This window comes from Sturnira hondurensis, unplaced genomic scaffold (genome assembly GCF_014824575.4).
Source record: "Sturnira hondurensis isolate 20B ecotype Veracruz unplaced genomic scaffold, ASM1482457v3 Scaffold0011253, whole genome shotgun sequence".
Classification (NCBI taxonomy): Eukaryota; Metazoa; Chordata; class Mammalia; order Chiroptera; family Phyllostomidae; genus Sturnira; species Sturnira hondurensis.
Genome location: NW_028083884.1, coordinates 342,374 through 357,145, shown reverse-complemented (window position 1 = coordinate 357,145; position 14,772 = coordinate 342,374). Strand labels below are relative to the sequence as shown.

General features: G+C 54.4%; 1 protein-coding gene across 13 annotated transcripts in view; it reads left to right on the top strand.

Moving 5' to 3' along the window:
* Positions 1-14,772, top strand: part of TACC2 (transforming acidic coiled-coil containing protein 2) — a 179,725-nt gene that overhangs the window by 143,084 nt on the left and 21,869 nt on the right. For 7 of the 13 annotated variants that reach the window (XM_037059592.1, XM_037059591.1, XM_037059596.1 and 4 more), the window contains 7 exons: positions 914-949; positions 3,116-3,176; positions 4,288-4,489; positions 10,637-10,698; positions 11,749-11,864; positions 13,011-13,182; positions 14,423-14,563. In XM_037059592.1, coding sequence (XP_036915487.1) covers positions 914-949; positions 3,116-3,176; positions 4,288-4,489; positions 10,637-10,698; positions 11,749-11,864; positions 13,011-13,182; positions 14,423-14,563 — 790 coding nt within the window. The remainder of the gene's footprint in view (positions 1-913; positions 950-3,115; positions 3,177-4,287; positions 4,490-10,636; positions 10,699-11,748; positions 11,865-13,010; positions 13,183-14,422; positions 14,564-14,772) is intronic. The other 6 variants (XM_037059594.1, XM_037059600.1, XM_037059603.1 and 3 more) reach the window with 4 other exon arrangements.

The following is a 14,772-nucleotide window of genomic DNA, read 5'->3' as shown; positions in this document are numbered from 1 at the left end:
CCCACCAACGCTTGTTAAGTAGGACACGCTCGAATGCTGCGTGTCCACGCCTCCAAAACTCACTCCAGGACCCGGCCTGCACTTGGACGGCTGCAGGCCCACTTTGAGGACTTTGGTCCGAGCATAGTGTGGTTTGGCACGGGGAGCCTTTGCTTTTGTGTGAAGCGCCGTCAGTAACTTAACAAGGCCGTGGAGACCAGCAGAACCGACCTCAGCTGCTGGCCCCAAATCGAGTCCAGTCTGCCTGGCACTATGCAGGTTGAGACGGGCTGACCTCCCGTCCTGGGCTCTCTCGAGCATCTAGCATTTGAGAAGAGCCCGGGGCTTCTGCAGGAGAGGTTTTCTCAGCAGGCTTTGGCCTTGGGTCACCCTGCAGCTGTCTGATGGTGGGTGGGAGGCAATCCTGGCCCCAAATGGGGACTTTTAGACCAGCTACCCAACCAGACTTCTGCTAGAGACTTCATGGAATCTGTGATAGAAGCTGAATTTAAGCCCCAGACAAGGGACGTCTGACGTGCTCAGAATGCGCAGCCTGGTTCTCTCTTCTTTGGAAGGAGAGCCAGCTTCGTGGGGCCACCTCTTCCCGCCACAGCCAGTGTGGCTGCACCCCGCTCTGTCCCCAGAGCCTGCTGGGGTCAGGGAAGCCAGTCCATCGCACGGCCTCACCTCTAGCGCAGGTGGCTCGGAGTCCTCCACGGGGGGACAAAGCTGTTTGGATGCCCGGGCTTTGTGGGGTAGCTGGAGGAAGGTGCTCCCCGAGAGCCCCTTTGCAGAAAGTGCCCACCACTCCCAAGCAGAACCCTGAGCGAATGGCTGCTGCATCCTCACCCATCGCTAACCAGTTGTCTGCAGATGGATCCCTTTTGTCAGTGCCTTCTGTCTGCCTCTCTTTTTCTTTGTCTTCGTGTCTTAGGGTGGTTGAAGATGTGATGTCTGTGTGCTCTCTGTTGTAAGTAAATTTCATGGGACCGCCTCTCCCGCTAAAGGTGCCTGTCCTGCCTTTCTGTCATTGCTTCCGCCCCCATTTCCTCCCCTCTCCGTGGCAGCTGCTCACATGTAGTCGTGGCGGGCCTGGGCGTGACGCGGCACGGGGCTGCCCGGGAGCGCAGCTTGCTTTGCCCCGTAGCGGTCGATCGGCGTGCGTGAAGTGCTTGGCTGTGAAAATGGCATTGCACGGCATCTGCCTGCCTGTCGGGAATGGAACTGCCCCCCCTTGCATATTGACTGCCTTCATCTGAATCCCGTACATACATTTTGGGGGTTTTTTTTCACTCTCATTTCATTCTTTCACTTTAAGGAACTGGTGGGTGATTGCTTTGGAAGCACTGTGGCTTTGCATGGAAATACCCATCCCATCGACCCCAGGCAGCCATGGCTGGTGCTTGTCCTTGCTGATCAGTGAAGCAGAAATGTTTGGTCTGTTCCAAATTGAGGCCTGTGGGAGCCCCCTGAGATGGGAGGCGGCTCGGAGTAGAGCGCACGCCCGTAAGAGTCGTGGCCCGGCTGCTCCGGGCCTGTGACCTGGGCCACTCAGGACCGGGCTCGGTATCGGCATGCTGCCTGTGGGTCGTCATCCTGCTGGGCGTCGGTGGAAACAGAGCAGACCTCCTCTGTGCCTCTACCTGCTTTGTCTCCCCGGCCACGAGTGATCTTGTGGGCAGCTCCCGGGGGCCCAAGGACAGACAGCTTCTCTGCCTCCCCGTGCTTCCCAGGGAAGCGGGCTGGTTCCAGGTTCCCAGTGGCCCCGGGAGAGGGTTGAGTCTCACCGGCTCTCTTGGGCCCAAGGGAGTTTAATATTTTTAGAGCCACTTAGCAACATCAAAACTATGCAGTTAATATATTTATACGCATGAATAAATATACGCTTCAAGCTGTTCATGCACTGTTCCTGTGGCAAATGCCATAAATGCTATAAAAAGCTGTTTGTACTATTATTTTTCACGAATGCCCTTGTTGGAGCATTTTATTTGAGAGAACACAGGAAGGAACTTGAGTGACAGATTGCTCTGTCCTTCAGCTGGTGTTCACAGCGATGGAGGGGAGAGGGATCTAAGAGGAGGCGTTCCCCCTGCCCAGGCTCTGGTCTTTGCTGGGAGCAGGACTGTGCCAGAGAGGGGCCTGGGACCAGGGGGCAGGGCCACTCTGAAGGTGCAGAAGCCTCCATTCTCACCTTAGAAATGACCCCTGACCTCCCAGTGGAGGATCCGTCCACGCTAAAAGGCCCTTCCTTCTGAGCCCCTGGGAGCCTGGCCCGGTGTTCCCTTGGCCTCACGTTTTCCCTGCCTCCAACTCTCTCGATGAAGGAAGGAAAGGGAGGGAGAAAAGTGTCCTGAATCGTCTGTGGTTAGGAAAAGACATTTAAAAATTTTTTTTTTACAAATTCATCTTATCCCTGAAAAGAGTCAGGAGACTGTCTGCAGTGGGAATGCACTTAACACTACTGACCTGGACAGTTTAAAATACTTAAGATAGTACATTTCATGTGATGGGTGGTGTTTTTACCAACATTTAAGAAAATTGTCTCATCTCCAGCCCCGCCTGTAGTCAGAACCCTGCCTCGAAGCTCAGAGGCACAGGATTGCACCCAGCTCAGGGTTCCTGTGAGTAGGGCGGAACCTGCCAGCCTTCCCTGAAGACCCAGAACATTCTGCTGCTCTCCGCACGGCTCCGAGAGTTGTTTATTAAGTGATGTGTCGGCTTGGCCATCTGTAAATTGAATTCTGTTCATTGTGTCGGCACCTCATCCCTTCCCTCCGCGGTGGGTGGTTCTGACAGTCCTGGATGAATTCCAGGCCACGTTAATCTGCTCACCCAAAATTTGCTTTTTAAAATAAGCACAGTAAGAACATCTGGTTAAATTTAGCTTCATCATCTGGGTCAGTTCTCCAAATGGCTTCCAGCTTGGCGAGTCTTTCCTTGAGGAAAGCGTCTGTTAGAGACTCTGGCGAAGCTCCGATGCAAACGTCTGCTGGTCAGCGTGGGCGCTGTGCGGGCAGCAGGGCGGGCTGGGCAGGCAGGCAGGCAGGTAGCAGAGGCGGGGGCTTCGGTCTGCTCTGTGTGCTCCGGAATGTTCTGTAGCTCTGTGTTGTGTTCACATTCTCCGTTTTGTTTCCAGTGACACATTTAGGGTGAAAAAGTCGCCAAAACGGTCTCCTCTCTCTGATCCACCTTCTCAGGTATAATGTTCCCTTGATATCTGTGACTTTATTGCGCCCATGGGAATCAAGGCTGACGAGTTTGCTCCCACCAGGGTGGCCATGTTGCCAGCGCCTTCTCCTTGCCTCCTCCATGGAGCGCTGCTTGGTGTTCCCAAGACACCATCTGACCCCTTCCCTTTGGGGGGAGGTCAGTGTGTGTCCCAAGAGTAGAAGGCTCTTCAGAAAAAAAATGTCAGGCTTTTTAGAGGGCTCTGTAGGAAGTGTGCCAGTCCCTTCTGGCCAGTTAATTTTCTGAAATGTATGTGAGTATCCCGTTGGGGAAGCCTGTTGAGATGAAGGGCTACGCAGTGAGAAAAACTGAGTCTGCGAAGAGCACTGGGCTATGAAACCCGAGTCAGGAAGCCCGTCTTGCTCCCTCCGAGGCCCCAGCTCCTGCCCCCTCACTCTGCTGCCAAATGTAACCCCCTTCTGCCCTGTTCACAACCAGGGAAGACTGTCCTGGCGTGTGCGCCCGGCCGTTCCAGGTCACAAGGCAAACCTCCATCCCCAAGCCCAGCCCACAAAGCCCCAGGCAGCCAGCCCCCGGCAGGGTTGGGGCTGCAGAGAGAAGCAGCCAACCCAGGACAGGGGTCTTGGGTGGCAGAGTCCGCTCTGCTCTGACATTTCTGGGCTCCCGCCCCACCTTGCTCAGGTGCACACCCTCTGTGCAGGTGAAGATAAGACCCCCTTTCTCTGTCCCCAGCGACAGGATGGTCAGATGATAGCAACGTGCAGGCCTGAAGCACCGGGTGGCCATAACACAGTCATCGTACTGACAGCACCACCAAAAATAAACGTTCCCTTATTTTTCCCAAATGGAACAAATAGGAACATCTCAAGTACCCAAGGCACAGAACCCCAGTTTTGTAAAACCCATGGGCACCCCCTGAAACAAGCCACTGGCAGAGGAGATTCATAGAGGAAAGGATTCACTTCCTTGGGACCATTTTGAGCAGAATGGGAGGGTACGCAGGGGGTTTGGACAGGGACCTGCCCTGGCCCGGACGGGGGGTGGGGGGAGGGCGGCCTAGGAGCAGTTTCGGACGCAGACCCTGGATGAGAGGAGAGACTGCTCGCCTTTTCTTCACAGGACCCCACTCCAGCGGCAACACCAGAAACGCCGCCAGTGATCTCTGCCGTGGTCCATGCAACCGACGAGGAGAAGCTGGCGGTTACCAGCCAGAAGTGGACGTGCATGACGGTGGACCTGGAGGCTGACAAACAGGACTACCCGCAGCCCTCGGACCTGTCCACCTTTGTGAACGAGACCAAGTTCAGTTCGCCCGAGGAGGGTAAGCAACTGGGTGGCCAGCCAGACCCTCACCCTGCCCAGGAGACTGCGGCCCCTAGGGAACAAAAGGCCAGAAAAGACACTCCTAAGCCAGGTAACTGCCGTCGGCTGCAGTCTCCCCGTGCACCGCCAGCTAAGGCTGCATTTTGAAGTAGCCTGAGCCCCGAGAGCAGTGATGCTGTGACCCGAGCCCCTGCTTGGAGCACCCCCGGCTCCCTCTGATCCCCCGAGCTCACCAGGCTTTGCTCATGTGCGGCTGTACGGCTACTGTCCCGTGGTGACTTTGAAACACACACGGCTCCAAGGAGCATCATTCAAGGCAAATGGTCTTGTCGGTCAACCTCCCTGTGCCCAGCAGCACCACCACTGTGCATGGGCCACACGGGGAAGTCCACAGTGCGGCCACGCCTTCTGCCCGAGCCCCGGAGCAGAGGTTCACCTCGGTTTTCGAGCTTCAAACAGGCGCCTCCAGACACCCTGCTGATCTTACTCCTGCCTTCCTTCCTCTCGTGTGAACGCACTGGCAGCCTTCTGCCTGACTCTTTGGCTGGAAGAATTCACACATCCTAAGTCAGAGCAACATGCTTTGGCGAATCATTTTTTTAAATTTACTTACTCCACTAACCCTGATTTTCCTCCCTCTGTATATTGGCCTCCACACCTCCTGTCTTGTCAGAAGAGTGGACGGGGGAGCAGCCAGCGCCTTTCCTCTGAACGGTTAATCATTTCCCAATCCGATGCGACCGATGGTCCTCCACCCCCGACCCTGTGACCCTGCGAGGCCTGGGAGCCCAGTATGGGCCGGTCCCAGCCCTCTGAACTGTCCTGATGGTTCTGGGTTTCCCCTTCCAAGATGGTGATTTCTAACAAGTTTAAAAAATTGAGTCGATGTCCATGTGAGGACGATCAAACATGGAAACCTGTACTTCTAAGTGTGAGGATGAAAAGATGGTCCAAGTTAGGTGTCCTTGGGGTTCTTCGGCACTGTATTTTCTGCAGACTGGAGTCTTGTGGTCGGCTCTCGGATTGGCCCGCTGGTTTGGGGTTTGGAAAGCTTAACAGGGACCCTCTCACTGCAGCCTCACCCTAGGGCTGGGGCAGGGGCACCTGGCCTCAGCCTCTCCACTCCTGGGTTTGCTCCACACACACCCGAGCTGTGAGCCCCACCACTGTTTCCCAGGGACACCCCCACTCAGCTGCCTGTGCTGCTGGCCTGGGCTGGAGCGCCCCCTTCCCTGTGTCCTGCACTAGTCCCGCCCCCTCCCTGCCTCTTCCTGGACACCACCTTTGCTCTGCCTGCCCTTAAGCCTCGTGTGTGCCATTCCGAGGTCACTTAGCACCCGGATGGTGATGCGCCTGCCTCTCTCGCGTCCTGGCTGGATTGTGTGTTTCCTGAAGGCAGGCATGCCACCTGGTCTGTCTGTGTGTCCCCACCGCTTTCTGAACGCAGTAAGGGCCAAAGGCCGCTTTGCGAGAGAAAGGAAATGCAAGGCCAGGCAGGGAAGCAGCTGAGTGGCAACATGCTCAGTTTGGTCTTTGCAGGGGCGTCCTCGATGGGAGGGAGATCTGGGGTGGGGTGGGGTCGACATCCCAGAAGTGCAGGTATGCTGAGGCCCCAGCCGTGGACCTAGCTGTTTTGGTAGCACCTGTGGTTTCCTGCTGGTTCCTGTCTCTTAAAGCTTGATAAGGAACTTCTGTATGTCCGAGCGCCGTTTACAAACCAACCTGGGTTCACCTTTGTAGATAAGAATCAAAAGGTATGATTCAGGGGGGTGTGTGTGCACTTGGTTGTATCATCAGAAATCAAATACGTGCGTGCATTATTTTCCTAGGAAATATAGAGATGCTTATAGTACCTTTTAAGGTAATAGGTAGGTGCCTCCTTCCATAGTAACACCTGTCCCTTCACCATTAACACTGAACTGAAACAGACAACTCCCTAGCTCAGTAATTGTTTTCTGCAAAGATTCAACAAATAGGTAAATCTGCAAGTTTGGAATAAAACTTTGTTAAATCTGGGAAGTCCCAACCATACTGACAGCCAGCAGGCAAGTGGAAACCTGTACTCTGTGTGAACGCAGAGCACTGGCCCTCGGCAGGTGCTGACCCTGCATTCACCTTGCTGATCCACCTGGTTCCCTCCAGCAACCCGATGCGGTTGGAAGGCTTCACACTCACCATCTCACACTCACCATCTCACTCTCACCTGACTGCAGAGGCCCAGGACCTGGGAGCTCCTCTTACTGGATCATCCTTCCTGTTACCTGAATGAGGTCAAGGCCAGCACCTGCAGACACGCCCCCCAGGGCGCTGCTGTTATACTGAGGAAGAGCCTGGCCAGGGCCACCCTGGACTGAGGCACTTACCCTGAAGTTGAAAATCACAGAAAAATCCTTAGAAACAATAACTGTCCTTCGAACGCACAATCTGGACTGTAGGAACCCTCTGGGCCACGGTGTGAGGCGGGAGCTGGCCCGCAGCACTGTGAGCCCCGCCGAGCGTTGCACGCGTGTAGTTTCATTCTGCCCTGCCAGCTCTGGGGAGGGGCCTTCTCGAATTCCCCATCTAAGAGTGAGGAAGCAGAGGCTCTGAGCCGCTAAGATTCTTGGGGCGCCTCAGGGCTGATCCATGGAGAGCCAGGCCTGCTGACATGGAGGGCCCCACCCTGTGCCCCACTCCTCGTGGGAGCCTTGTATGGGTAGAATGAGGGTGTTGTGTAGAGTGAGGGTGTTGAACTGATGGGTGTGTCCCTTCCTGGGTCCACGAGAGCTTCAGGTTGGCTTAATATTTTGAAAAATCTGAGTGCAACTAGTTGAAAAGGATGCCCAGCTAATTACAATTGCATGTTTGGGCTGTAATTACATCAACTCACTGGGAACACTGATAAGTCTCCCGCTGATTAAAAACTCAGATGGGCACTTGTAAACACTTTTCTCTGAGCGCTTGCTTAGTAAGTGCCCTTTTCCATCACAGTCTTTTGAAACGTGCTGGGGTGGGGGGAGCCTAGTCAATGGGGTCCCTAGGGATGCCTCTGAGACCTCTCCTCACTCAGGTCCAAAAGGGATCCTGTGAAAGAAATTGTTTCAGGTTCACAAGTCTGGGTGGCCTTGGTTGGTCACCCGGTTCCCCTGTCGCCCTTAACACTCAGCTGTCAGCCCCTCCTTCCCGCCTCCAAGACGGGTAGACACCTTAGCTGTCCCCCTGTAGAGGTTCAGGGTGACAGTGAGGGGGTTGGGAGTAGCATTCTCATCCCTTTCCAAAGAGCTCTTTTCTTCATCACTTAGGTTAAAATTTCTAAAAACACCCCTGGCCAGTGTGGCTCAGTGGGTTGGACATCATCCCACAAAGCAAAAGGTCGCAGGTTCAATTCCCGGTTAGGACACGTGCCGGAGTTGTGGGTTAGGTCCCCAGTCAGGGCATGTAGGAGAGGCAACCGATCAATGTTTCTCTCTCATGTTGATGTTTCTCTCCTTTCCTTTCTCTCTCCCTTCCCCTGTCTCTAAAAATAAGCAAATAAAATAGTTTTTAAAATTAAATAAAATTTCCAGAATGTTAGTGATGAGCAATAATATGCCTTGTCCTCATCCACTACGTGTGTCTAACCCACAGTAGGGCTTTTATCTTACATGACAGAGTGGGTAAGAAGTGGTCTACGCTTGTCTGTACAGAAAATGCGTACCCCTGTGAGGGGGTTCACAAAAGGCAGAGTTTATTCTCGTTTTATTATTACTGATTGCTGTGTTATTTTCCATTTAAATGGCGGTACACCTACTTTTGTCCCCTGCTGATTTCATTGTTTTCCTGCCTGACGTGTGTAGGCTGTTTGAGCCCCCACTCTGCAGACACATCAGGCGGTACAGAGAAGTCAGTGAGCGGGCTCCCCGGGTCCTGAGAATGGCGACCTGGACCCGACGGCGCCCTTCCGGTCTCTGCCCGGGGCTGGGTCCAGTCCCCCGGCCAAGCTCTAGTGACCTGAGTCAGATGAGAGCGGCAGCTGAGCCCTCTCGCTGCGCATTGTCCCAGAAAAAATAATGGCCCTTTAAAACAGCCCTCGGGTGGGACAGGACCCCGTAGTGGTAGCTCCGGGCCTCTTCTCTTAGAGGCGGAGGCGCAGTGCCGTGTGGCGGGGCTGTCGCCACCCTGCCTTGTCTGCTAGTGGCATGAGGTATCAGCTCGGCTAAAAGGGCACCTGGGCTCCCCACTCCCTGGCGCCCCGCCTCAGAGGCCTAGCGCTCAAAACAGATGAGTGAGATTTTTGAAAAGCGAGTGCAGTCAAGTGTTTTTTTCCAAATAGGCCTGATCACTTTGCTGAGAAAAAGAGGCGTTTGCTTTTCTTCACGGGCTATCCAGGCCACTTTGTAAATTATAAATGATGGGAAGTGTCGGGTCATGTTCCAGAACACCTCCCCGAGTCCCTCACTCGCCAGGCTTGACGACCCCGGGGAGGGCTTGGCCCCCTGTAACCATGCATGCTGCAGACGCAGGCATTGCTCTGGGGTGCCAGGGGACCCTCCCTATTGTCCTGTGGGCTGCTGCCCCTAAAGGAAAGAACAGGGGGCCCGGGCAGTGGGAAGGGAAACCCTCCTGGCAGGTAAGAAAGAAGGCAGGTAAGTGAGCTGCGTGCCCGGAAACACACCCAAATCCGTTGCCAGGAAACAAGCGAAGATTCCGGGTGAGGCGCTTCACTGTGGTGGCTGGTCACCCCAGCCGGCCACTGACCCAAGGCCACAGGTCCCAGAAAGTGTCTGGTGCATCCTGAGCGCTCTGTGCTGTGACAGGGTCTGCTGAGGGTCTCTGTTCAGTGATTCAGGGTTAACTCGGGCCTTGGCAATGCCAGTGCTACCTTGGAGGAGGCAGCTGGTTCCTAATTGTTTTCTTAACTTAAAACAGTCATCAAAGGAATAATAAAACGATAGCCCTGGGGACCTACACACAGAAAGTGGTGGGTCTGGAGAGGCCTTAGAAATGCCCCGTCTTTCACTGCCTCAGCCCCGCTTACCTCCTCGTGGAGGGCCACACACATCCTCCCAAAGGAATGCTTTGTGTCTTCGGTCAGGTTGATGTCACAGTCGCAGACACCGAGCTCCCACCCAGAGCATGTGCTTGGGCTCTGGTCTCCGATCTTTGCAAGTGACCTTTTTTATGCCACATATATATATAGATATATATATATATATATATCTATATATATATATATCTATATATATATCTATATGAAGGCCTTAGAGTTTAGGCATTGCCGCCGATACTCTCGTCCAGCTGGTTTCTGAGCAGATCATATATCACCGCTCAGCTTTCTTTTTAAGGAGCAAAAAGCCATCTGGTAGCTGCAGAGGGTAGCTTCTGTGAGGAGAGTCCCTTTGGGTCCTGTTCCCCACTGCACTCGCCGGGCCCAGCACCCTTTGAAGCACACTGTAGGTGCCCAGACTCCGTTCATTAGACAGGGAGCCCAGCTGAGTAGCAGAGCTGGGTTTCCACACAGAAGGTGGTGTGTGGCAGGCGGTGTGAGTGTCTGCAATTTTCTTCACAGCCTGAAGGCTCCACTTTGAAACAGGTCAATTCTTTCTTGAATTGGACTTGTAAAGTCTTTGGACCTGAAAATTTGATCTGGACCAGCCCTATGGGCACCGGCAGAACTTTGGGAGATTCTCTGGGTGACTTTCAAAGCCTCTCTGATTAACTATACTGAAGGAAGCCCATTGGTTCCTCCCTTGCTTCAGGGCGTGGCTGGAGCTGAGTGCTCAGAGCAGAACAGCCGTGGGTCCTGTTCTAAGATGTCACTGGGACATGAGAAGATCCCATGTGTCCCACACGAGACTTAGAGAGAAAACCAACACCCTAAGTGTGTTCACTCTGATCCGAAAACTTGGTGCACAGTGCTCACGTTTGTCCCCATCAAACCTGTGCTTGGCCATGGCATTTAATTCCCTTGGAATTCTCTCAAGTGGCAGAAGGCCCTTTCTGGGAAGAGGTTTGCCAGTTGTCTGAAGGTAGGCAGGTTGAGCCTCCCCTTTGATTGTGTCGGAAATCATTAGTCCGTGGACATCGAAAAATACTTAGACTCTTGTTCCAGGCCCCACCCTGCCTGGCACAAAGCTTTCCATGTTTTTCTTAGGCACTAACATCTCTCCTTTTGTTCCTTCTGCAGAGTTGGATTACAGAAACTCCTATGAAATTGAATATATGGAGAAAATCGGCTCCTCCTTACCTGTAAGTTTTCCTCCTTCCAGACAATCAGGGCACTCGCTTTCCCACCCTGTCCCTTGTCATGAAAACCCAGCAGGGGCCTCCTCCTGTGTGCAAAGCATCCCCGGAAACTCAGACCTCAAATCCAGGGCCCCCGGTGCCTTCCGCGCCCTGGGGACACCGCAAGGGTGAGCTGGGGCTGGGGCTCTGAGGGTTGCACCCAGGCCACCTCCGATGACATTTTCAGGGAGAAAGTGATAGGATGCAGTTAGACTCCCTGCGGTGCGACTTCCCTAGCCTGACAAAGCACTAGTCGGAGATTTCTTCTAAACAGGTGGTTTTCAAGGTGGACCGTGTTCTGTGGTCTTCCGATCAGTTGCGTCATGTAACTGAAGATGGTCTCTTCCTGCAACGCCCCCCTCCCTTTGCATTTTAAGTGAGCACGATGGGCAGCTGTCTCTGTTGCCACAGAGCATTTGGTCCCGAGCATGACCTCTGCACTGTGCTGCTGCCAGTGATGCCCTCAGAGGTCTGGATGTACCGTGACACCAAGTGGCCCACGGGTGTCACTCTTTGTCTTTCTTGCATGGTCGTCAGTGCTGGGTCGCCGCCTCTAAACTGCAGTTAGCTGGGGGTCAGCCAGCCACAGTAGCAGCACTCATCACGCTGGGTCCTCATGCTCATCCTCCTTTGCAACTGTGGGCAACTGCCAGACTGGGCTTTTAAAAGCCTGCCCCTCTGTTTATCCTCAGTGGCCGGCACCGTTCCCCGCCTCACCCCACCCCACCCCACCCCGTAGAGAACGTGGCCAACAATGCTGTGAAAACCCTTCTCCCCTCAAAAACCTTCCCAGCCGCACACAGTTGCTCTCTGTCTGCCTCCCTTCTTCCCTCCTGTCCTGCCCTCCTCTCTCGTGCCCAGTGCTGGTTTGCCCCCCTCTTCTGGGTGGCTTGAGAAACACGAAGGCTTTTCTCTGATGAGTTGTGTTCCTGTTGAAAGCGCTCTGACTGACGTCTGTGCAGCATGTTCAGGCCAGTGGTAGCTGAGCTGACCTGTGCCTTTGACCCCCTACAGCAGGACGATGACGCCCCGAAGAAACCGGCCCTGTACCTTATGTTTGACACGTCTCAGGAGAGCCCGGTCAAGTCTCCCCCCGTCCAGATGTCGGAGTCCCCGACGCCGTGTTCAGGGTACGACAGCTGTGATGAGAGGGTCACGGGGCAGGCCAGGCTCCCCCAGCCTCTGACCTCGTCTCATCGGTGTGTGTTTGGGCAGCTGACATTTCCAGCTCTTTGAACATCCGCCCAGATGTAAATGCAGGGGGTTCATTACTGGCCACCCTTTGGACTAAGGAGAAATCCTTTAACAGCTGAATGTGCGCACCCCTCCCATCGCCCCCCAGGGTGCACACAACTTTGTTTTGTCTTCTGGGGAGGCAGTGTGTCACAGCACTCAGAGCCCATGTGCCACCCCGACCCTTGCTGAGCACGTGATCGGATGCAAAGCCACTCAACGCCCCTCGTGCTGCGTTGCCTTGTGCGTGAAGTGGGAGTGCTAATACCACGGGCCCTGTCAGGGTCAGACAAAGGGGAAACGAGGCTCTCAGCCTGGAGGGTGTCCCCCTACTGTGGGGTAGCCGTCCTCCACTACCACGGGGAGGAACAAGCCAAGGGGCGCTGAGGAAAGCAGTTGCCGTGGGGCCCGGAGCACACAAAGTGCCCCATAAATGTTGATTATTCGTATCGACGTGAATACTAATGTTCGGCAGGGCTGAGTGCTGAGCTGTGTGCTGCTGGGTGGGGTATGGGTCAGGCATCGCTCGAGGACTGGGACCTTCCTGTGGTCTCCTGCCCTCCCCCTCTCCCTGGGCGGGAACAAAAGCTTGGCTTTGACCTCCCAGACTCACCATAGAGTCTGCCCGGCACGGTGAGGATGCTGCTGCTGCTGCTGCTGTTACAACAATGGCACCAGGTGATAGGCCCAGTGTTAAGTGCTCTACCTGCAGGTAGCACCTCACGTGACCTTCACAGAGAGGTACAGTGTCTCCTTTTTGCAGAAACGGAGACATAGGACCCAGTCACCTCTCCTGGGGTGCACACCCAAGCAGCTGGCAGTCTGCTCGACTCCACGTCACAGGCCTCTTTCTTAGCCAGTGACATCTGTGCTTCTGACCTGCCCTTGTCAGCAGGCCCAGGCATGGGGCTGGACCGCCCCCTCCCTCTGGGAGCGCAGCCCTGGCAGTCCGGGCCCCTTGGGGTGTTGCCTGGGTTGGGGCATCCAGGACCGTTCCGTGGCATTTCCAACGCGGGGGTTAAAGATGTGCTTTGCTTCCTCAGGTCAAGTTTTGAGGAGACTGAAGCCCTTGTGAATGCTGGGGCAAAGATCCCCCATCCCGTCACACGAGGGCTGACCCCCAACCAAGACCCACACTTGCAGGGGCCAGAGAAATCCTCCCAGAAGGAGCTGGAGGCCATGGCCCTGGGCACCACTTCAGACACCATCGAAATTGTAAGTGAGGGGCCCAAGATCACTAGGGTGGAGGCCAGGGCCGACTGGGTCCCACCACCAAGGGCCAAGTACTCACCTGGTACCTGGTGTGGGCCCCACCCCACGCCCGGCCCGCAGGAGCCAGCCTCGGGGACCCTTACCGTAATGAGGAAGGGCGTTCTGTCCTTACCCACTCAGTTGTGGAATGATCACCCAAGTGCTTTGATTGCCTTCGGGGCTATTTATTTTCCACCGTTAGCCCTTTAGGATTGCTTTGGGACTGTCCTCGGTCTGTACCTGCTTCTCAAGGGCAGAGGGTGGCAATGCAGGGGACACTCTCCTTCATGTGGTTTTCCTGGTCCTTGGTGATGGGAAGCCCCTCTTTCTGTAGGCCAGGACTTAAACCTCTGGCCCCTGGGCACATTGGCCCACACCAAAGCCTCTTACCACGTCCCCTCCCCTTGTATATTTAAAATTCACCCTTCTGGGTGAATTTTATGTTTGTTCCTTTTACCTCCCTCCTAGCAGTCTCCAAGTGGGTTCGAGGCTGTTGACTGAGCATGTTTATTCTTTGTTCTATATTAGTAAACCAATTACTTGATGCGTGCATCGAATATTTATTGAGCACCTACTATGTGTCTAGCAGTTGGATAGTGGGAAATTATGACTGAGCGAGAAGAGTCTACACAAGGCTCAAATAATCTCCCAAATAGATGGCCATGGAGAGTTCACCTACAAAGTTGGCTTCTGATTTTGAAGTCTTTCTGTTCCATCAGGAGGCACTTTTCCTTTAGAAATCCTCTTTCCATGATTTAGAAGATTACCTTGAACCCAAACCTTGCTTTCTTTGATATTTCTACTGAGAGGGGAGATATTTGCTCGAAGAGTTATGTTATGTTTGGGAACCACGTCAAGTAGCTTGTCCCCCACCCATGGAGATTTTCAAATAAATAAGCAAATAGGTACCATTCCTCCCACCGACCAGTTAGGAAGCGACCAGTTAGGGAGCGAGGCGGGTATGGGGGGTGGGGAGGCTCCTCGGGCTGCTTTCGGGGGAGGGGGTGTGGCCTGCCACTCTCAAGGGGCCCACCGTCAGCCTGTGGGACTCAGTCCAGAGGAAAAGAGCAGTGTTGGCCCCTGACTGATCCTCTCTCCAGTCTTAAGGCAGAAATGTCCAGCAAATAGATGTGTGGTCCTTGCTTGGCATCGATGTCACTCTGCTCTCCTGTCTTTCTCCTCTGTCCCCCCCGCCGGCCTTCAGACAGCTCCAGAGGGTGCCTTTGCCTCTGCCGACGCGCTCCTTGGCAGGCTGGCTCACCCAGCCTCCCTCTGTGGTGCGCTGGGCTATCTGGAACCTGACCTAGCCGAAAAGAACCCCCCACTCTTTGCTCAGAAACTGCAGGTTTGTAGCCCACGTGTGAGCCTTGGGGAGTTTGTCAAAACCTCAGTAGAGAATGAACCTCTGAATCCCAAATGCAGTGAGGAAGGATTTGGTGAAGAATTGCAGAGAAAGTTCCAAATGAAATGTCTTCCCCTTTGAGACTGATGTACGTGGCGTTCCTTTACCCATGATGCCACAGTGCTATGAACTGTAATTCCGTACGGACCCGA